The sequence below is a fragment of the Hyperolius riggenbachi genome, chromosome 3 (assembly GCF_040937935.1).
Source record: "Hyperolius riggenbachi isolate aHypRig1 chromosome 3, aHypRig1.pri, whole genome shotgun sequence".
Classification (NCBI taxonomy): domain Eukaryota; kingdom Metazoa; phylum Chordata; class Amphibia; order Anura; family Hyperoliidae; genus Hyperolius; species Hyperolius riggenbachi.
Genome location: NC_090648.1, coordinates 98436008 through 98459971, shown reverse-complemented (window position 1 = coordinate 98459971; position 23964 = coordinate 98436008). Strand labels below are relative to the sequence as shown.

The 23964-nt window shown below is 43.4% G+C and overlaps 1 protein-coding gene across 2 annotated transcripts in view; it reads right to left on the bottom strand.

The window, feature by feature from the left end:
• Positions 1–9911: 9911 nt before the first annotated feature.
• LOC137562873 (tumor necrosis factor receptor superfamily member 26-like) overlaps positions 9912–23964 on the bottom strand; it is a 33676-nt gene continuing 19623 nt past the window's right edge. The window contains exons 4-9 of one of the 2 annotated variants that reach the window (XM_068274665.1): positions 22548–22662; positions 18891–18982; positions 15657–15743; positions 14374–14393; positions 11619–11712; positions 9912–10439 (exon numbers count right to left, since the gene is read on the bottom strand). In XM_068274665.1, coding sequence (XP_068130766.1) covers positions 10147–10439; positions 11619–11712; positions 14374–14393; positions 15657–15743; positions 18891–18982; positions 22548–22662 — 701 coding nt within the window. In that variant the 3' untranslated portion in view covers positions 9912–10146. Of the gene's footprint in view, positions 10440–11618; positions 11734–14373; positions 14394–15656; positions 15744–18890; positions 18983–22547; positions 22663–23964 lie in introns of both variants that reach the window. The other variant, XM_068274664.1, reaches the window with a different exon arrangement.

Genomic DNA, 23964 nt, shown 5'->3' with positions numbered 1-23964 from the left:
AAGCGGATCCGAGATGAAAAAATAACTACAGGGAGTGCAGAATTATTAGGCATTTAGTATTTTGACCACATCATCCTCTTTATGCATGTTGTCTTACTCCAAGCTGTATAAGCTCGAAAGCCTACTACCAATTAAGCATATTAGGTGATGTGCATCTCTGTAATGAGAAGGGGTGTGGTCTAATGACATCAACACCCTATATCAGGTGTGCATAATTATTAGGCAACTTCCTTTCCTTTGGCAAAATGGGTCAAAAGAAGGACTTGACAGGCTCAGAAAAGTCAAAAATAGTGAGATATCTTGCAGAGGGATGCAGCACTCTTAAAATGGCAAAGCTTCTGAAGTGTGATAATCGAACAATCAAGCGTTTCATTCAAAATAGTCAACAGGGTCGCAAGAAGCGTGTGGAAAAACCAAGGAGCAAAATAACTGCCCATAAACTAAGAAAAGTCAAGCGTGCAGCTGCCAAGATGCCACTTGCCACCAGTTTGGCCATATTTCAGAGCTGCAACATCACTGGAGTGTCCAAAAGCACAAGGTGTGCAATACTCAGAGACATGGCCAAGGTAAGAAAGGCTGAAAGACGACCCCCACTGAACAAGACACACAAGCTGAAACGTCAAGACTGGGCCAAGAAAAATCTCAAGACTGATTTTTCTAAGGTTTTATGGACTGATGAAATGAGAGTGAGTCTTGATGGGCCAGATGGATGGGCCCGTGGCTGGATTGGTAAAGGGCAGAGAGCTCCAGTCCGACTCAGACGCCAGCAAGGTGGAGGTGGAGTACTGGTATGGGCTGGTATCCTCAAAGATGAGCTTGTGGGGCCTTTTCGGGTTGAGGATGGAGTCAAGCTCAACTCCCAGTCCTACTGCCAGTTTCTGGAAGACACCTTCTTCAAGCAGTGGTACAGGAAGAAGTCTGCATCCTTCAAGAAAAACATGATTTTCATGCAGGACAATGCTCTATCACAGGCGTCCCAAGTACTCCACAGCGTGGCTGGCAAGAAAGGGTATGAAAGAAGAAAAACTAATGACATGGGCTCCTTGTTCACCTGATCTGAACCCCATTGAGAACCTGTGGTCCATCATAAAATGTGAGATTTACAAGGAGGGAAAACAGTACACCTCTCTGAACAGTGTCTGGGAGGCTGTGGTTGCTGCTGCACGCAATGTTGATGGTGAACAGATCAAAACACTGACAGAATCCATGGATGGCAGGCTTTTGAGTGTCCTTGCAAAGAAAGGTGGCTATATTGGTCACTGATTTGTTTTTGTTTTGTTTTTGAATGTCAGAAATGTATATTTGTGAATATTGAGATGTTATATTGGTTTCACTGGTAAAAATAAATAATTGAAATGGGTATATATTTGTTTTTTGTTAAGTTGCCTAATAATTATGCACAGTAATAGTCACCTGCACACACAGAGAGCCCCCTAAGATAGCCAAAACTAAAAACAAACTAAAAACTACTTTCAAAAATATTCAGCTTTGATATTAATGAGTTTTTTGGGTTCATTGAGAACATGGTTGTTGTTCAATAATAAAATTATTCCTCAAAAATACAACTTGCCTAATAATTCTGCACTCCCTGTATAGCAAGAAACTTGTCTATATAGCTTACCTAAAGTTTAGATGGTTCACACAGTAAATCAAGGTGCAAACTGCATCTACAGTATATGATCACTTCTTCTTGTGATACAATGAGCGCGGCCATGTTTTGCTTGTCATTACACACACACAGGCAAAGCTGCTCTGCATCTCTACCCCTCAGCCTGTGAACTCCACTCCCCTCTCCACTCCCTTGCATCTAACATGAGTGTAAACAGTATATAGTATAGTTGCCCGCAGTATAGTTGGCCTCAGTATAGACAGTATAGTTGCCAAAGTCAGTATAGCTAGTATAGCTCACCCAGCATAGCTAGTATAGTTGCCTCCCCAGTATAGTTGGCCCCAGTCAGTATAGCTAGTGTAGTTGCCCCCCAGTATAGATAATATAGGTAGCCCGTCAGTATAGCGAGTATAGTTTCCCGGGTGTGTCGTCCTCAGGCCTCCCCCGGGTAGGGGGGGGGGCAATCGCATTACCTTCGCCAGCTGCTTCCCCTGTAACTGTCCCTCTCTCCCTATGCTTCACAGACCGCATGTCAGAGCGGCCCGCTCTGTGTAGCAGAGAGACAGCTACAGTGGAAGCGGCCGCCTGCTGAGATGCCAGTGCGTGCTGCCTGTGGCCCCCTCCTCGCCCATCGGCTTCCTGCCTCCGCTTCAGCCCCACTGTGTGCCTCCACCAATCAGCGCACTGTGGGGCAGGCAAATGATAATGAGAGGATCCTCCTCGCCAGGCTCAGCTCCCATGATTAATTGTAGCACGGGACTGAACGCCGCGGCGTTGGAGGAATTGAGGGCGGCTCCGGTAGTTTAGATTAGTGTAATCTATTAATGTAATAAAAAAAAAAAATTAAGCATTTGGGGGGAAGAATGCCCCAGAAAATATATGTAAGGGGCACAAATATGAAAACTGCAAAAGTTTGTCTCTGAACCACTTTAAGTAAACTAAGGGTCTTATCTATTTGCCAAACATACCTCACAATCCTTGCAAGATCTCTTGTAATTAATGTATCTGGATGACACTTCTGCAAACACTTCTCTACCCCCTTCTGATTGTATGTTCTAACATATTCAGTCAGCAGGAATAGAATCTGAAGAAGGCTTACTAGCTGAAAGCTGTTTTTCTTTTAAATTAGCCAATAAATGGTATTATCCTGAATCAAAACTTCCTATCTGTAAAAGGCAAACTCTGGTCTGCAGCATTGCTTAGCTACTAGGATAAGGAATTACACATGCAGCGTTTCTCTCCCTCCTGCCTCTTCCCCCTCCCCTTGCTTATAGAGTCATCAGACACAGGCTGGGAACTGGAATGATTTGTCTGTGATGTGTCCATACAGAAGATTTTTATTAGCACAGGCAACGCGTTTCGCGGGTCTCAGCCCGCTTCATCAGACCAATAGCAGTGCCAAATAAGAAAAATCATTCAGCCTTTGAGGCTCCCTATGCTGAATGATTTTTCTTATCGCGTTGCCTGTGCTAAAAAAACATTTTGTAATAATTACAGAGATTTCGTCATTGAGGTAAGCGACCTCATACTACCTATCGATTTTAAGCTGGTTTTAGATGCTTTTTTATACCAGGGCGCCTCTTTCCTTCGTTGTGCTAAGTATACCCCTGAACATATCCTGTCTGAGGGGTGGTGACAGACCACTAGTGGTGTCCCCACCGTGGATTTTGTCCTATGTTTTCCTTTAAGAGAGCGACCATCCTCCTGGTTCTGGCTAGGACCACCCCGAGTGGAATCGGGTTTGTTGTCTCCACCTGCTTCCTGTGGTTGGTTGCCCCCAGCAACCTCCTTTTGTGGGTAGTACTTTCTATTACTTACCTCCATTGTGATTACTGACGTATTGCACTACTGAGCTCCCGTTTTTTGTCTCCTGTACCTTTTTCTACAGGGTGCTGTATCACCCCTACCACAATTGTGTCCGTGCAGGAGCAGCTTGCTAGCAAGTAAGGATTAAAGTATGCCAGCCAACTAGCCAAGTACATCTATCTGTAGCTAACTTTTCTTCCATAACAGTGCCATCATTTGAACAATCTGCTCTGTTGAAGAGGCTGTGAATTATATTTGTGATGTTTACATTTGGTTCCTATCATTGCTGAACTAGTTGGCCTTTATTTTACCACCTTAGAGTTAGAGAAAAAATATCTAAAGCTCACCATACAAAAATCAATTTTGATCCCCCAAATGGGCCACTGTGTCCCCCTTGCCCCCACCCCACAAAAAATAAATACATTTGAAGCTGGAGCTGCCACTGCTTTTTGCTTGATTTCCACAAATTGTATATGGCACAAAGAACACAGAGCGGGCACAGGTATCAAATCACCACAGAACTTTGTCTGCAGATGGTGTAAACAGAGGAGGCTCCTGATGGAAGGTGCTCCTCCCACCTGGCAGCTGTTTCACAAGGACTTGTAGAATCTGCACACTACTCTGGGCCTACGTGGATTACCTCAAAAGCATCAACCATAGAGACCTATGCTTCCTGCGTAAATTGCTGCCTGATTACTAAGGGAATTGCCAGTCATCTGTGACTTGCTTGTGCATGGCTGCAACGCTACAGTATCATCCAGGCACACTATAAATACTGTACCTGTGCTCCCTGTGCAAGTTCAAGCTGATTGCATGCAAACCCCCGCATATTGAGCACTCTGCATTTTGATCTAGCTTAGACACTGTGCTTGTTTGCTGAAGCATTGAAAGGAAAAAATGACTCTCAATTGTTGACTAAATTAAGATACAGTACTAAAAAATGAATATACTCCCTCGTATTCTCTATCTTTTCCAGGCCATCCCCATTCAACTGCCCAAAGATTTCTTGAGAGGACGTCAAAGCAGGATTGGCTCCTTTATATGGAACAAAAAAGCTCCAAGAATTAATAAATTCATCTTATACCTTCCTAAACCAAAAGGTGGAGCGGCAGTACCCAACTTGACAAACTACTATATGGCTAGTTTACTGATGAGAATAATTGATTGGTCTTGCCATGGGGATGCCAAATTATGGGTAAATTTGGATGAACAAATTTTGGGTCAACCCATCAGAAGTGTTCCCTGGATTCCTAATCCTGTCGCGAAACCCCTTCTCAAGGAATTCACTCTTATTAAGAGCATGATGAAAAACTTTTACAGTGTCTGTAAGTCTCACAAAATTTCCTCAGAATTAAGCCCACTCACGAGTCTACTGTTCAATCTTGACTTTGGGCCTGGAGTGAATGGCCCCTTTATAAAGGATGCACCCCCCGATTTTAAATACAAGGCCAAAGACTTCTTGAGAAGAGGCACAATAACAAATAAACCTGAGAATTTTACTGTTCCGGCGTGACCCTTTCGCCAAATTTGTTCATACCTCACAAATCCCGCCAGTAAAAGATTACTTTGTAGAACCATGACAGGATTTGAGGAGATGTGTCAGAAGGGAGACTCGGTACCTCATGTAGTGTCTTTATTGTACAAAACGTTGGAGAACTTGGGCCCTGAAACGCCTCTATCCTTTACTGATAAGTGGGAGAAGGCTATGGGAGATGAGGAAAATTTAGATTGGGAGAATATTTTTACTTTGACCCATAAAAGCTCAATAAACACCTCCATACAAGAAGCGAATTATAAAATACTCACCAGATGGCATAAAACCCCTGATTCTTTACACAAGATCATACCAGATTACCCTGATGAATGCTGGCGGTGCAAGGATAGCCCTGCTACTTACGAACACATCTGGTGGGAATGTCCTGAAATTGTCCCCTTCTGGAAACTTATTCATAAATGGGCAGTTAAAATCTCATCTTTTCATATTCCTTTCAAAATGAGCACTCTTCTCCTACACCACAACGATATGTCCATTGGGACCTATAAAAACTCCCTTCTGATACACCTCCTGAATGCAGCAAAGGTATTAGTCCCTAGATGGTGGAAATCAACTAGGATACCATCCATGAAGGAGTGGTTAAACAAAATAGACTTCATTTACACAATGGAGAAACTTAGAGCAGTTAAGACAGATCGGACCCACAAAGTTTATATCACATGGGCGCAATGGGTGGATTTTAAGGAAAAAAGAGAGTATACTGACTTGGCAACAACATAGAGAGATGGTATGATAAGAGTCTATAGGAGGCAAATAGCTGATTATAACAGAAATGATTCTGAATCTGGTTTAAGGCGTAGGGAGGGACTTCTTGAGGACTAGGACAAAGCAAATGCGGTCAGGGTTAGCTAGATATAAGTGCAGTCGGATTTTAGGATATGGGAATAATAATAATACTAGTATTACTATCTTGAACCTAAAGGTCTTATGTGAGGGTTTGGGGCTCTGTTTAAACTTTGGATACAGTTCTGACACTTGCCAATTTTGTGTTGGGATAAGCGGTGTGTACCACTATGTCATCCCAGCTAAATTCAGCCTTAAAGAGACACTGAAGCGGAAAAAAATATATGATATAGTGAATTGGTTGTGTACTATGAATAATTACTAGAAGATTAGCAGCAAAGAAAATATTCTCATACTTTTATTTTCAGGTATATAGTGTTTTTTCTAACATTGCATCATTCTATAATATGTGCACATTACACAACACTCAGCATTCAAAATGAGTCTTTCAGAGCAGTCTGTGAAGTAATGACCTCTCCTCTAGCAGAGGAAAAGCAAATAGTCCAGGAACAGTTGAGATAATAAAAGTCAGATAACAGCCCTCTCCACGACTAACTTAGTCGGAGAGCTTAAAGGATACCCGAACTGACATGTGACATGATGAGATAGACATATGTATGTACAATGCCTAGCACACAAATAACTATGCTGTGTTCCTTTTTTTCTTTCTCTGCCTGAAATAGTTAAATATCAGGTATGTAAGTGGCTGACTCAGTCCTGACTTACAGGAAGTGACTACAGTGTGACCCTTACTGATAAGAAATTCCCCCTTTTTACCTCTTTCTTGCTCTCAGAAGCCATTTTCTGCTAGGAAAGTGTTTTATAGTTGGAATTTCTTATCAGTGAGAGTCACACTGTAGTCACTTCCTGTCTGAGTCAGGACTAAGTCAGCCACTTACATACCTGATATTTAACTCTTTCAGGCAGAGAAAGAAAAAAAGGAACACAGCATAGTTATTTGTGTGCTAGGCACTGTACATACACATGTCTATCTCATTATGTCACATTTCAGTTCGGGTATCCTTTAATGGCTTGTTTGCATAGAGATAACAACTGGAGTTTCTCAACTCTTCCTGTACTGGAAACAATTACACTGATGTATCTGATCTTAATGTTTTATTTCTTAGCTGTGCTACACATACAAATCATAATATCATCAATTTTTTCGCTTCAGTGTCTCTTTAAAGAGACTCTGTAACAAATTGTTTATCTTTATTTCTTCTATGCTATAAGTTCCTATGCCTTTTCTAATGTGGTCTGGCTTACTGCAGCTTTTCCTAATTGCACAGTAGCTGTGTTATCTCTGTTATATGATCTAATCTTCTCTCTATAGTCGGCACAGTCAGGCTGAGGCAGTCAGACTGGAATGTGCAGGGCTGCTTGTGATTAGCTAGAAGCTGTACACACCCCCTGCAGGCTCTGTGTGACTAACACACTCTGCTTAGCTGAGCCTATTAGAAGCTGGTTAGTTTGTTTGTAAACACTGCCTAAAACTGGCAATTACAAGCCAGGTTTGCAGCAGAGAATGGCAGAAACAGCACAGAGGGGACCAGGAGCACATAATGAATAGAATGGTATGCTTTTTATTGTAAGAATTTCAGAGTACAGATTCTCTTTAAAGCTATGAGGAAACTGGCTTGCAGGCGTTCTTAGCTGGACAGTCATTATAGATTTCAATTTGTGTTAGTTAATTGCAATATGTATAAAACAGTAGAAATGTTTGTTTTATGATGAAAAGTTAAAGACTTGTTTAAGCTGTTTAACTTTTGCTGTTGCTCATTAGACATATGTCATTGTTCTTTGACTATTTTCAAATAAAGCTTTTTTGGAGAAAAAAAAAAAGATACAGTACTACAGTATACTTTAAGTGCTTGAGTATGCCAATATATAGTACTTTTTATATAGTAAACTACTTTGCCCTTGCCCCTTGGAGTTAACAATAAAGGGATACCACTGTATACTGCTATGCCCTGCAGACATAAGCCCACGCAAAATAGTTTGAATCTCAACAGATGCCAAAGTATTATCGAAAGGTGAAATTATGAGAAATACAGGGCAGTGCTGAGCTAGTCATCACTAGTTCTGCTGTGTTTTTATTTTGAATGCAAGGTTTGGATAGGCTTCAAAGGGAAATATCATTTCTGCAAATGTTCAGGTTTATACTTAGTAGCAGGGCTGTGAAATCGGTACAAAAATCCACCGACTCCGACTCCTCAGCTTAGGATTCCACTGACTCCGACTCCTCTAATTTGCATATTACAATCTTGTTGATTGAAAGTATGTAACATGAAATTCGTCTCTTAACTGCCAACGCTTAAGAATTTTAAAAGACAACTGAAGTGAGAAAGATATGGAGACTGCCATATTTATTCCCTTTAGTCACAGACTAAAACTAGTCCTTGGCAAGAGTACTTGTAAAAGGTACAGGCCGGAACAAAGAACATCTATCAGGCCCTAGGCAATGTAAGTGTGGGTACATGTAAGAATGATGTGCAGGTACTCTGCAGGGGAAGAAGGAGATTCTTCTTTTATTACACATTCTTCATGCACAATCTGAACCAGGTTTATGGGTGATAGACAACACCTCTGTGTTCAATGTGCACAACATTCTCAGTGGATTCCCTGCAGCTTTGTGGAGAGTGCATATGTAGAGTATAGTACTACTATGTAACAAAGTAAACTTGAGACAGATGCAATTAAAGTTTTATACATACCTGGTGCTTCCTCGAGCCCCCTTCAGGCTAATCAGTCCCTCGCTGTCCTCCTCCGCCACCTGGATCTTCTGCTATGAGTCCAGGTACTTGAGCCAGAGTAGCGTAGTGTGCATGCACACACTACGCTGCCGGGAGCGTACTACACCTGCGCAGCACTATTGCGCAGGTGCAGAACGCTCCTGGCTGTGGAAGCCGCATGCGGCCGGACTGCGCTGACTAGCTGAATTACCAGGACTCATAGCAGAAGATCCAGGTGGTGGAGGTGGACAGCGGGGGACTGATTAGCCTGAAGGGGGCTGGAAGAAGCCCCTGGTATGTATAAAACTTTTCTTTTCATCCTTCTCAGTTACCCTTTAATTTGTAGTCACCAAACCAAATTTTAACAACATATCAAATTATTTGATTTCATGAGCAAAGAGACATTTGTACATTTGCATAAATCAGAATCAATGCAGAATTATTTCCATGTCGTTGACCATCTCTATTAGTGACACGGCTACACATCAGGCTTTATACTTACAGCATAGATGTTATTTCGTATATATAAGAGATTCCTGTGTACACATCATATATACAGTCACAATCAGATGTGTATATCTGACTTTAAAAATACGGGGACTGCTTTATTGAAGCAGCACAAGTAACTCATTTTGATTGGTTTATTTCATTTTTGTGGACTAAGCACAGCTATTACTGTATGTATAAATTATTTATGAATGACTATTATCTGAGAAATAGAACATTTTATCATATTTTCTATTTTAATTACAGTTTAAATTCATTAGGAGTCGGTGCATTTTTTCCAGACTCCGACTCCAGGCACCCAAAATTGCCCCGACTCCGACTCCACAGCCCTGCTTAGTTGAACGAATAGAATGCAGCAGCTGAATTGTCACATGGATACTAAGTACATTCTTAGAGGCTTCAACAAAACCATAAAGATAGTCAAGAACCAACCACACATTGCTCTTCCACCACTGATTTGGGACCTGATTAGCCTGAAGCCCCACACCCACACTGGACTGAACTCGGCCGTGGCGGACGATAATGACCACCATGGCTGAGAGTCAGGCATCAGTCAGGCGTGTGGCCGCATGACAATCGGTAAAGATCCGGCATTTTGGCTCTTTAGCAATGCCCGACTCCCAAGGATTGCGCAATCACACCGGGGGCCGATCTGTCACACGCACTCCTCTCCCACCCCCACATAGCAACAGACGCATCTCTACAGCATTGTTAGCGCTCTATTGTCCCGGCAGGAATCAGTACCCCATCCCTTGGGTGATAGAGATCAGCAAGGCATCCCCCCCCATGGGTATGTAGCTGTAGAGAAACATAAGTAACAAGCATTTTTCATTTGCAACTTGGTCACTGTAATGCTGACAATAGAATATGAACACATAAAAATAAACCACAGAACTGATTTTTTTTTGATGAGATGAAGATCTTTTGGGTATTTTATTTTTTATATATTTTTTGTAGTACATTTTTATATTTTTTTTTTAGAAAAAATATATAAAAATATTAACAATTAAAATCATATCCACATATGTACAAAGTTCCTTAAGTCTAAAGCCAGCTAAGACAGGAAATCAAAACTGGCAGAGGAAATCAAATGTTCCAGGCCGGGATCAGTACCAGAGACGGAGGGGGCAGTACCAGATGGCAGGGATAGCGGGTCAGTCCTGGACTTGCTGTATGTACAGGTCTTCCCTCAGCAGCTCTCTGGTGATGGTCTGAGCGGTTTTATCCATCTTCAGGCGGCACAAGGCTTTTAAGATGAGGTTCACATCGAAGGGATTCTGCTGGTGCCACATACGTAGCATGGCATAGTGCTGGCTGTTCGCATTGCGAGCATTGTCTAACTCCGCTCGCTCAATATCCCTATCACTCAGTCCCAGTTGCCGCATGAATTGATCAAACTCTTTGACGGGACCGTGCACCACAATCACGTCAAATGTTCTGGTAATGACTGTAGAGAAATGAAAATACTTCAGGTTACAAACTGCAAATCAGGAACATTTACATGTTAAAAAAATAGGTCTATGGATCAGATAAGCTTTGCAAGTAGGGAGGGAAAATTAACACTGCTGGGCAGGCAAAAAAAAATGCAGAAGTGATGTCACTTTTGACATCACAGAGAAACAGTGAAGATGGAAACCAGCAGAAAAATAATTTTCTCCTAAATCTGACAGTGAACACTAAAAACAGGACAGGTAAGCTAAATAAGTAATTACTTATTAGATGGGTTGTTGTTGTTTTTTAATTATTATTATTTTTCAACTAATTTGGAGTTTCATCCCACTTTAAGACATAACTTACAAAAAAAAAGCCACCACATGTTTAATGTTTCTGTAGATCGGTAATGTAACCTTTAACCCAGGGCTGGGGACATTTTGCGCAGCCTGGGCTGCATTCCTGGCATTCTCCCATCCTCCAACCATGCAGAGTCACAAGCGGGTGGTAGCAGTGAGTTAAAACTCATCTGTTTGCCGATTCCAGCGCCGTGTCTCCATGGCAACAGGGCGTCACATGACTCGCCATCAGAGGGTGCCAGTGTATTACACGCTGGCAACTGATGGCGTATCATGTGACGCCTTGGAGCCATGGAAACGCGACGCTGGAAACAGAGAGCAGGTGAGTTTTAACTCACTGCTACCGCCCACTTGCGACTTTGTAGGGAGGGAGCGGGGGAGAAGAGGAATCCGGATGCCTATCAGCGGGCCGGGTGTACAGCCTACAGAGGCCAGATACAGGCCGTAGTTTGCCCAACGCTGCCTTAATCAGTACACTATCCAACCAGGGTCCAGATTCTGGGTAGTACAGCGATTCAGGAGCGATTTTGTAATGCACCAATACTTTACATTGGAGAGCAATCGCTCCCAAAATGTGGCATGAACTGAATCAGCTATAACTGCAATCACTCTAGTGGACTCCCCTCCATTGACTTTCATTAGCAAAACATTTTTTGGAATCACAAGCATTTGAATATCCAAAAATGCTGCCAAAAGTACATTGGTGCGACCCAACCCACAGAGGTTCTACTGTATTTCACCATAATAAAACCAAGAAATGTACATAAGCCCCTCTAAGCTCCCCTTACTGTGCAATATGTACATATGAAAGAATGGTCTGTGTAAAGATTACTCACTGTAATCCTTGGCGTCAGCAGTGATGTCCTCTTTGAACTGCAGCTTGATGTCTGATGGAAGGAGCTGGGTGCTGGAATCCTCACTTTCACCAGGCTTGCACACAGAAGATAAGATCTATGTTTACAAAATGTCATGTGTGAATATTCTAGTCACTTGTTAATGTGTAGTGTATACAGAAAACTCTACTTCTGTTTTGAATTGTGACAGACAAAAACTGCAAGTCTAGAAAATCTAAAGGAATAACGAGGTGGGGGGAATGAGCTGGTTTTGTCGCCTGCTCTGCACCGCGCCTGATTTGGGTGCCGCCATATACAGTATTGTTACTTACAGCTATGGCGGTGCAGCATGAATTAAGTACACGTTTCCTAATGTCAGGTGCTGTAGTTCTGATCCTCTCCAGGGTGCCTCTGTCTGCTCCAAAAGATCCGTCTACTACGTGTGCCCGTCCGCGCACCTACTCATTTGTGTCCCCTTTTCTGGAAGATGTCTTTGTAAATTGCAAAAGTGCAGATTTCTCCCGGGGGCTATAAAGGAGGCACACGCCTGCAGCAGATGCAACCAAAGTTGTAGTCAAGGCTCTTTCGGAGCGGACATTGCTGACCTGGAGGGGATTGAACCTACAGCAAGGGACCTAATATCCTGAAGGGGGCTTGTAGAAGCCCCAGGAAAGTAAATTTTTACTTTTCCCCCTTACTTTAAACTCAATTTCTACAAAAATGTTTGTTTTGGTTCTGAGTTTTTTGAGAATTTATATCACTTCCTTTCTAAACAGGAAGTGATTAAATCTCTCCAACAGCAACAGAGACAGCAACAAATAAAACATTTATAGTAAAATAGGGAAGAGTATAGTACAGTGGAGTATTCCCTGGTGTAAATCTCGATGCAAAGATGACTATCAGTATATTTGCTGGAGCTTCACCTGGTAGTAGTGGCTGTCTCTGGCCCCAACTGTCTACACTGTGACAACACAACAACACAAATCCCCTCCACAGCCGAGGAAGGGTGGGTGGAGAGTGACACCACAATGTGCGGTGTAGATGGCTGATGCCTCCAGGTCAAGATTTGGCGACTGCAATATTAGCTTGACACTCGGGAATCCTTTACTACACCAACACAAGTCGGAACATGGAGAGAACTTATTGTAAGTACTGTCACTGTGCTACTAAGAAGGGGTGCTTCAGGCATGGTCACCCAGAAGATTTTCTGCAGTTAGTAGACCTTATACAGAAAGGGGCAGAGAGGCCATAGGAATTCCTATTCTGTGATACTGACATGCAGATAGTATGTAAAGTGAACTGACTGTGGTATGTACTTGCACTGCGCTGTGACTATACAACATGTAGTGTACATTTTAATAACTAAGCTAGAGATTTAATGGATTGCTGACCTTTAAAACACGAGTGTTTACAAAAAAAATGTCCTTTTCTTCAAGTGACAAATGTCAGGTGAAAATAAGTTTAAGGGCTAGTTCAAACTGTGCGCTTTGGTAGCGTTTTGCTGATCGCTGGCGATCAGCAAAAAAGCTGTTTTTTTCACTGTACAGGAAAGCGATTTAGGAGTGATTGTGTTTTGTGATTCTATAACATTGAAATGCAATCGCTCCAAAAATGCTGCATGCACCATCAGCAAATTGCTAATCACTGGCGATAGTGCGATACTGTGAACACTACCATTGACTTGCATTATCAGCAGCATTTTGCTGAACACCAGTGATCAGCAAATCACTCTGCACGTTCCTGCTGCTACACTGCTTGCGGACAGCACTTCTGAGATTTCTTCCTCTTTTAGATTGTGGTCCCTTTGCTCTGGTACTGTTTTGATACCTACATATTTGTGTGCCTCTCAGGAAGCGGCTTCTGACCGTGAAACACGTGTCAGGCAACATATGGTTCTGTATTATGGATATTTTGTATTGAATTGTCTACATTTCAGGACTGCAATAGAGAGGATTTTATACTGAAGAATAAAGACTTTGTGCTGTTCCTTAACCACTTGCCGACCGCACACTCATAACGTGCGTCGGCAAAGTGGCAGCTGCAGGACCAGCGACGCAGTACTGCGTCGCCAGCTGCAGCCTAATTAATCAGGAAGCAGCCGCTCGTACGAGCGGCTGCTTCCTGTCAAATCACGGCGGGGGGCTCCGTGAATAGCCTGCGGGCCGCCGATGGCGGCTCGCAGGCTAGATGTAAACACAAGCGGAAATAATCCACTTTGTTTACATTTGTACGGCAGATCGGCGATCCCCGGCCAATCAGCGGCCGGGGATCGCCGCCATGTGACAGACCACATCCTGTCACTGGCTGCACAGGACGGATAGCGTCCTGTGCAGCCCGGAACACCAGGGGGAGGCAGCAGGTAGGAGAGGGAGGGGGAATTTCGCCGCGGAGGGGGGCTTTGAGGTGTCCCCCCCCCGCCACCCACAGCAGGCAGGAGAGATCAGACCCCCCCAGCACATCATCCCCATAGGGGGGAAAAAAGGGGGGCAATCTGATCTCCCTGCCTGCACCCTGATCTGTGCTGGGGGCTGCAGAGCCCACCCAGCACAGATCAATCAAACCAGCGCTGGTCCTTAAGGGGGGGTAAAGGGTGGGTCATCAAGTGGTTAAAAAAAACCCTTTAGTATAAAGACTGTTTTGTGACTATTTAGTGATTCTAGTTTGCTCAGTGTTCTGCATGGAGCATCATCTTGCTGTGGTTGATGCCTCTCAGTTTAGTAAACTTTTATTCTAACAATATTACGAATCATGAACTTACCTTTCCAAACAATTTAGACCCTGAAAGAAAAAATACACAAGAAAATTAGCGTGTCATCTACACAACTTTTTCAGCATCTATAATAATAAGACATGAAAGGCATTGTTCTATTACATATTCAGCAATTCCCTGATGTTTCTTGTGTGACCCCAGTATTGACCAACAGCCTGTAGAAGTTAGAAGATGAATATCAGGAAGGCAGGGAACACACTAGGCAGAAACGCTAGCGTTGCGGAAAACGCACATAATGCAAGTCAATGGGCCGCATGTAAAAATGCATATACAGTACTTGCGGTCTGTAATGTGCGGTTTTAAAATCGCTGGTTTTGTTGCATATTTTTCAAATAGCATAAAAAACGCACATAATGAAAGTGAATGGTGATGAAGCGGTATTGTGTTTTAGTGCGTTTTTTATGTGTTTTGCATGCGATTGTATATGCTTTTTTTTTAAAAGAAAAAAAGTTTGCTGAAGTATTTCCGCTTCCTGTTGACTTTCTAGTCATTTGCATAAAACGCATAAAAAATGCATACTAAACACTTATGCGATTTATATATGCATTCCGCAAGCGCATTAAATTCACAGAAAACGCATGTGCAGGAAACCGCAAATGCACATAAAACGCACGTAAATGCATTAAAAACGCACAATTGCATATGTGTTAAGTATCCCGCAATGCCTAGTGTATTCCCAGCCGAATAGATTGCTCTAGCCACTCACAGCCCCACCACCACACAGAAGGTCAGAAAGTATGAAGGAAATATATACATATTCACAGGACTATACAGTAACCAATCCTATACTGGCTTTCATTTTCCAACCTAGAAAGGGTAGCCGCAATGTGATGTGGTTACTACGGCAACACTATTTCCTTTCATTTAAATTGTAAGTGGACCGGAACCACAGGACACAAGGAAAACACAGAGAAATACACCCTGTGTGTTTTAGAGAGAAAAGCCTGTCTAATTCTCCCTCATCTGTGACAATCAGAAATGTAATTTGAACTGTGTCAGCACAGAAATGCGGCAGACCTTGGCAGACACAGCTAACATCCATTTGTCTGCTTCCATAAAAGCAGGAAGTAGACACACTGCAAATTTATTGCAGGAGTGCTGTAAGCCGTAACAAAGAAATGTTCTTCTTTAATGGTTATTATGCTGGTGCGTATCTTTTAGAGCAGAAAGGAAGTTCTGAGTGTATGTTTTCTTTATTCGTGTATGTTTCTGTTGTAGGACAGGCTCTTTATCTATTGGCCACTATCACACAGGCTTCTGCCATTTCTCACCTTCTCTCCTCTTCATAAGCACAACGACAAGGATTAGAGCCAGGATGAGCAGCAGCAGTGGAATAAGTGTACCGGCTATGATGATACCTGTAAAAGAAATTATTGTGTCCGTGTTAGCTTGATATACAATGTTTACAACACAATGTCAAAGAGGTGGAAAAGGAGGCAGTGCTGGAAGGGAATTAGGATCACATACGCAATTAACTTTTTCTCCTGCGTTTTCTCCAAGGTAATATTTTTACATCTTGTTAATAAAATGCCTTTAAAAGTGTACCGGAGCCGAAGCTCGTGTGCAAAATAAGATGCTTACCTAAAGAGAGGGAAGCCTCAGATTCCTATTGAGACTTAGTGCTCTGATGTCCCCCGGAGAGCAGCCCCGGGAAGATTAGCGACAAGGCATTGTCGCTAATCATATCGGCGTTGCGCACCTCCTCTTCCTATAGCGTGGCAGCGCAATACCCGACCGAGCCCGTCCATTGCATGCGCAGTAAGCCGGAACCGCTTATGTACGAACAGCGCCGTGCTACTGCGCATGCACAGCCGCGCTCACAACAGAGGAGGACTGCGGCCCTGATCTGGAGGGTGCCGCACTCAGCGACGGGGGACAACGGATCACTGAGGGAAGCCTCAATAGGATCCTGAGGCTTCCCTCTCTACGCGTAAATATCTTATTTTGATCACAAGCTTCGGCTCGGAATCACTTTAACCACTTGCCGACCGCACACTCATACCGTGCGGCGGCAAAGTGGTAGCTGGAGGACCAGCGACGCAGGTCTGCGTCGCCAGTTGCCTCCCTAGTTAATCAGGAAAGGCCGCTCGCGCGAGCGGCCGTTTCCTGTTAGATCACGGAGCGGGTCTCCGTGAATAGCCTGCGGGCCGCTGATCGCGGCTCGCAGACTAAATGTAAACGCAGGAGACATTTGTCTCCTTTGTTTACATTGTACGGCGCTGCTGCGCAGCAGCGCCGTAAGGCAGATCGGCGATCCCCGGCCAGACAGCGGCCGGGGATCGCCGCCATGTGACAGCGGACATCCTGTCACAGGCTGCACAGGACGGGTAGCGTCCTGTGCAGCCCCGATCACCGGGGGGAAGGGTAGGAGAGGGAGGGGGGGGGAAATGTCGCCGCGGAGGGGGGCTTTGAGGTGCCCCCCCGCAACTAGCCTGCACGCAGGAGCGATCAGACCCCCCCTGCACATCATCCCCATAGGGGGGAAAAAAGGGGGGAGATCTGATCGCTCTGCATGCCAGCTGATCTGTGCTGGGGGCTGCAGAGTCCACCCAGCACAGATCACAAAAATCAGCGCTGGTCCTTAAGGGGGGGTAAAGGGTGGGTCCTCAAGTGGTTAAGCCACCAGCAAGCAAGAAAATACTCAAAATAATGTTGACAGTACTTTTACATCTACTTGTTGGTACTTTTTCAATTGCAAAGTGCTGAAAAGTTATTGTAAAAAGAAGTTGAAAAATAATCCCATTGGAGAAAAAAATGAACTGAATAAGGGTCTAAGGCCACATACACACATCAGACCATAGTCTTTTGAAAATGAAAGATCACAGACCAATCTTACCACCCTTCATGTAGTATGAGAGCCACACCTACACAGTCTATTCTATGGAGCTGAACTCCCCATCAGAAAAAATCTTTGCAAGATGCTGCACACACAGATGCTGTACAGACACAAAAGATCAGTATCTGCGAAAGATCTGTTCCTACCAAAAATCCATTCCTGCAAATTGCAATGATAGTCTATGAGATCTGCAGATCATCGTACACACATGATTTAACTGACATTCATCTGCAGATCATCTGCAGATCAGATCCACCAGGTTGGATTTTCAGATCTGCAGATCTGTCAGTTAAATCATGTGTGTATGATGATCTGCAGATCTCATAGACTATCATTGCAATTTGCAGGGTTGGATTTTTGGCAGGAACAGATCTTTTGCAGCTACTGATCTTTTGTGTCTGTACAGCATCTGTGTGTGCAGCATCTTGCAAAGATTTTTTTCTGATGGGGAGTTCAGCTCCATAGAATAGACTGTGTAGAGTATGGCTCTCATACTACATGGAAGGGGGTAAAACTGGTCTGTGATCTTTCATTTTCCAAAGACCATGGTCTGATGTGTGTATGAGCCTTAAGTCTGCTGCAGCTGGTCAGTTTTCTAGCAGGGGCAGTGGCAGACAAGCAGGATAGACCCATGCCTTTCATAGTTATTAACTCTCTGGCTGTTCTGCTAATCCTCTGGCTTTAATAATTCTTGAATCACTGACCCAGATTGAGTGTACTGAACAGATAACTCTAGTGTTGGCATGCTTGTAGAAGGTTCCAGTCATACTCTACTAAAGACAAAATATCAACAACTATTGTCTTACCAAAAGGAAGAGTAGCAGTGGATGTTCATCCAACTTCAGGTTTTTAATGCGTGCACCACCTAGTGATAGTCTATGAACTATCGGAAACAGATTGCAGAGCTACAGTTATAGGAAGGAAGAGGGAGGGAGGGATGTCTGGCCAGTGGGAGCAGGGAGAATTGCAGAGCAGTGCTGAACTAGCCAGCTGTAACTCTGATTTTTGTTTCTGGATAATGAGTTTAGTAGGGCTTTAAAGCCAATGGGTACCGGATTAAAAAAGAAAAAGTCAGATACTCACCTAAGGAGAGGGAAGGCTCGGTCCTAATGAGCCTTCCCTCTCCTCTCCCGGTGCCCTCGGTGCTGCGCTGGCTCCCCCATTCGCGTCCGCCGCCGCAGGGACTTCGGGAGCACTCAGGCTTCCGAAGAATGGGCCGCTCCATACTACGTACGCGCGAGTGCGTCATAGAGGGCGCTCGCGTATGCGTAGTATGGAGCGGCCGCGTCATCGGGAGCCCGAGTGCTCCCGAAGGCTTCCGAAAGCTCCCGAAGGCATGCGGAAGTGGCAGTATTTGACCGAACTGGTCGAATACTGCCACGGGGGATCCTGCGCGGGACCGGGCACCGGGAGAGGAGAGGGAAGGCTCATTAGGACCGAGCCTTCCCTCTCCTTAGGTGAGTATCTGACTTTTTCTTTTTTAATCCGGTAAACATTCACTTTAACAACATTCTTTCCTTGCAGAGACCAGACCTGAAGAATACGTCCTCGTAGGATGGGCCAGGCATTTGCTATGCATTTAATTTTATTTTTTTATTAAATTCACCATGCTATGGAAAAATTTGAATTTTCATAATTGTAATACATGCATTATTTAAAGGGGACTCACTTGTGTTGTTGTCAGTGGAATCACTTTGAGAGCCACACTGGATGTCTGATGTTGAATTGCAAGGTGCAAGCAGAAACTGATCTTCAGGGCAACTGAAAAACAAAAACAACCAAAAACATTTTTTATTTGTAAGTTATGGCTGAAAGTGGACCTGAACTCTTGCACAGGACAGAAGGAAAACAGAGAGAAATGCACCCTGTATGTATTTAGCGAGCTTAGCCTGTCTAATACCCCCCAGCCCCCCCCCCCCCAGTCTGTGACTAATCACAAGTGTGATTTGATCTCTTATCTGGGACCGCTGGATGCCTCGGCAGAGCAGCTAATTTGTAAACACAGAATGTTAACCCTGTGTCTGCTTCCATGAATGCAGGAAGTAGACACACTGCAGATTTATTGCAGAATTTGCATGAGTTGTAACTAGGAAATCTTTTTCTTTAAAGGTTATTATGCTGTTACTTATCTTTTAGTGCAGGGGGGAAGTTCTCAGTTCAGGTCCACTTTAAGGGATGAGAGTAAAAATTCACTGAAAACTATGGTATTAAGGCCAGGCAAGTCTTAATTGTCAGGTCACCATCATGACTTGGCAATACTCCTTAGTGAATTGGATGATAAATAATTACATATATATATATATATATATATATATATATACATATAATAAAATGGCCTGCCCCTCCAAAGCACTATGGTTTATAAGAGAGGAGTGCATGGGGTCACACTCGGGTCAGTTCTGATTCACATTCCCCAGCTGATGTCACACTACAGCACCCAATCAGTGGTTACTGCACACTGGCTCTAGGTCTATTCACAGACACTTCTGCAAAAGTCCCTCACATTCTACTCCAGGCCTTCAACCTTACTGAGGTCAGCCAATGCGGCTGAGAGACTTACGTTGGATGCAGTCCTTTAGAGCAAACACAAATCTATTCCTCCGTCCACCAGCCCAATGCGCATGATAGGAAACTCAGCACTGCAAAGTAGTCACCAAACCGGTTTGAGCAGCACAAAAACACACAGGAAGACTGAAGCGCAACAAAGGGAATTTCCCATCGCTTTGTCAGCACAGTTTCATCAGAATATACAACGTTTCGGGATAACTCACTCTTCCTCAGCTGCCACCCTGGGCCTCAGCTCTCATCAGCTTACACATGACAACAGCCCAAAGCAATCCGTGATAACTATGAAACTTCTCTCTTTGTGGTGAGTTCGTTGTGGGCAAAGATGATGTTAAATAGCATATTTAGCTCTGCCTGGCCAGCAGTGGCATATATTAGAGTAATTAGCGCTAACCGCAAGAACTGAAACTAGGCCATGACTTGAAATGGGAGTGTCCAACTTGAAGCTGGTCATGGCCAGTAAAAGGTTTGGTGATGGGTCAATCATACAAATAAATAGGTCAATGTACACAAGTCTCCCCCAAAAAACTGGGCGACAGCATATCACCAAAATAAAAACTAGGCAGCGTGTTCTCAAATAACAAAATTAGGGAGACATTCTTCCAAACTAACATAATTAGACAGCATGTCCCGGTGTAAGACCAGACAACTGAAGGAGGGGACCGTCTTACTTCAGGAACGAAGCAAACTTTTACTGTTCCAATACACACATGTTAAGACATCTGACGGTCACAGACGACAATCGTTTCAGGGTCACACAGGTTCCCTTTGTCAAGGCATAGGCAGACAAAAACATGTACCTGTGTCTGCTTATGCCTTGACAAAGAGGACCTATTTGGCCCTGAAATGATCGTCAGCTGTGACAGTCAGTGTGTTGGAACAATAAAAGTTTGCATAGTTCCTGAAATAAGACTGCGTGCAGACCTCTCCTAGGTTGTCTGGACATTACTGCTACTGGGATCCAGCACCAGCAACTACTCCTGATAGGTGTACAGTTCTATTGATTCAATGATTTCCAGACCCCCATAACAAATCCCAGTAACAGACCGCATCACATGACAGACTCCAGTAACAAGCAGCATCACATGACAGTACCCAGTAATAGTCAGGCCCTCAGTAAAAGGCCCAGTCCTCCTGTTCTGTACACTAGAGCTCACTATCACTATTACTCAGGAATGGTGACTACATTCATGTGTCCTGATGCTCTTCAGCCCAGTCAGCATTCACCTGCACCACTCACCATCGTCAAGTCTCCTGTCCACACCATTCTCACTGACTGAAATATGGGGGAGAAGGTAGTCAGATGTCACACTGCCAAGATGAACAATGACCGGGCTGCAAAGTCACCCTACCTCAGCCTAAGTGACAGCGAGCAAAGGTCCAAAGCTGTGGGAGATTTGCAGGAGCTCCGCACTCCTAACCCATCCCCAATGTTTGCCCTGTGATATCAACGTACCATATGGCTGTGCATGTGCTATGCTGTAATTAATACAACAAACTTGGTCTGGAGCTGTTACAAATAGGAACGTGACTGCAATCTCACACCAATAATTCACGAATCTATAGTCCTGTGTGGCCAGGTGATGAATGCAAAGATTTGCCACCTTGTAACAGACAATTTTACACCCAGGCTATATTACTTGCGCTCTACAATGTTTTACATCTCATTCGAACTCCGGGAAACAAGGTCTACTGCTGCAGATTCATTAAACCACTGTAAAATGTAATGGTGTTTACGCAAACTACATAACGGGCATTGCACAAATAGTGCAACTTGCATTAAGTAGTCAATGCAATGTTACTTGTATAGCAATTGTGTACATGACATGAGTTTGTTCTGTTTGTGCAAAAGTCATTATGTAAGTTGCGTAAACACCGGTACAATTTACCCAAATGATGTGCGCAGTTAAAGTTGATCTAAACTCTTGCCCAGCACAGAAGGAAAACATATATGGTAGAAATGTATATCTATTTAGAGATTTTAGCCTGTCTAATTCCCCCTCATCTGTGACTAATCACAACTGTAATTTGATCTTTCAGTTGTGTCAGCTAATTTGTAGACACAGGATGTTAACCTTATGTCTGCTTCCATGAAAGCAGGAAATAGACACACTGCAGATTTATTGCAGGATTTGTATCAAAAAATGTTTTATTTAAAGGTTATTATGTTCTTTCGTATCTATTATAGCAGAGAGGTTCTGAGTTGAGGTCCGCTTTAAAGGATACCCCAACTGAAATGTGACATAATGAGATAGACATGTGTATGTACAGTGCCTAGCACACAGATAACTATGCTGCATTCCTTTTTTTATTTTTCTGCCTGAAAGAGTTAAATATAAGGTATGCAAGTGGCTGACTCAGTCCTGACTCAGACAGGAAGTGACTACAGTGTGACCCTCACTGATAAGAAATTCCAACTATAAAACACTTTCCTAGCAGAAAATGGCTTCTGAGAGCAAGAAAGAGGTTAAAAAAAAGGGAATTTCTTATCAGTGAGGGTCACGCTGTAGTCACTTCCTGTCTGAGTCAGGACTGAGTCAGCCACTTACATACCTGATATTTAACTCTTTCAGGCAGAGAAAGAAAAAAAGGAACACAACATAGTTATCAGTGTGCTAGGCACTGTACATACACATGTCTATCTCATTATGTCACATTTCAGTTGGGGTATCCTTTAAATTGTTATGGTGGTTTTGTGAATCTGCTGTACTGTCTCCTACACAGTGTGGCTTAGCTGCTGTGTAACACTCTGATTTCTTACCTAGGAGTACAGTTCAGGCAGATCTCACAAGGTTGGTTGGGAGCGCAGTAAGTTCCTTTCTTGCAATGGCAGACGGTATCCTTAGTGCTTTTACAAGCTGACACTTGGTCCTGATCTGCAATGACACACAGGAAGTTGTTATTTTAGATGTTCTAGAACAGTGTTTCTCAACGTTTTATTGGTATGTACCCCTTCTAAAACCCTGTACTCACCAAGTACCCCCTAGCATATTAATCATTATCACAAGTACCCCTTAACAAATATATATTTAATCGTAGTACATGATAATTGGGTCTAAACCATTTCCAAGCAATTACTATTGCTTTTAACTAACTAAAATACTAATTTGGTGTTGTTTAAATAAGATTTATCATTTTCTAAAACTCTAAATTTGTATTCTCGGTTAATTATATCAAGCCCGAGTACCCCCTGGAACCATCAGAAGTACCCCCTGGGGTACGCGTACTGCACGTTGAGAACCTAGGTTCTAGAAAGACCTGTGACATTCAGTAATGCAAAGTGATCACATCTGGACCTGTCGAGAGCAAAGCTAATTGCATTGTTGGATGTAGTGGCCTGTAGGTTATTTGAGGCAGAAATTGAAAGTTCTAAAATTCTATGTAAGGTTTTGGGGATTAGTACCCGAGACATACAGGAGCATTTCCAAAAATCATAAATGATGTACCATAATTTGTACCACGCATAATTACCTGGGTGATCCTGCAGTGCTAAGCTAGAAGAAGGAGCCTTGCTAGAGGAATCTCTGCACAGCATACATGCACTCCTCCCCTCTTCCTGCTCCTTTTTAGTGACATCACAGTGACTGACAGCATGTTCGGGCCAGTGAAAACTATGCAGTTAAAGTGAACCTCCGGACTAAAAATCTACTCAGCAGAACTGAAAAGGCTTGGTGTTTCTTTAACAGTTTCACAGCATCAGAACTTTGTTTTTCTTACCAAAGCATCATTTTTAGCTGCATTTTTAGCTAAGCTCCACCCATCGAAGAAAAAAAAGCCCAGGGAGATGCTGTGCAGAGCATGATGGGATTTTCTATGTTGTTATTCACGTTGCCTAGCAACTAGGAGAGGTGCTTAGGACACAGGACAGTTGGAACTGTGTCTCATGCTCCCTGTCACCTACTTTCAACCAAAAAGATGGCTGCCATCATCAAATCAAACATTTGTCTGTTCTTTTAAAACAGGGTGGGTAAGAGACTATATTACCTATCTATTTTAATGAATATAACTAATGTAACTTAATGACAGTATGTTTGTTTAGGCTGGAGTTCCTCTTTAAGGTCCAGCAAGGAGTGCAAAAATGCCAAGCAGAAAAATATCTATCTGCAACCCCCCCCCCCCCCCCCCCCTCCATATTGAGATAGAAAGCTCACAAGGGGGCAGGGCTTTCATCCCTTTGG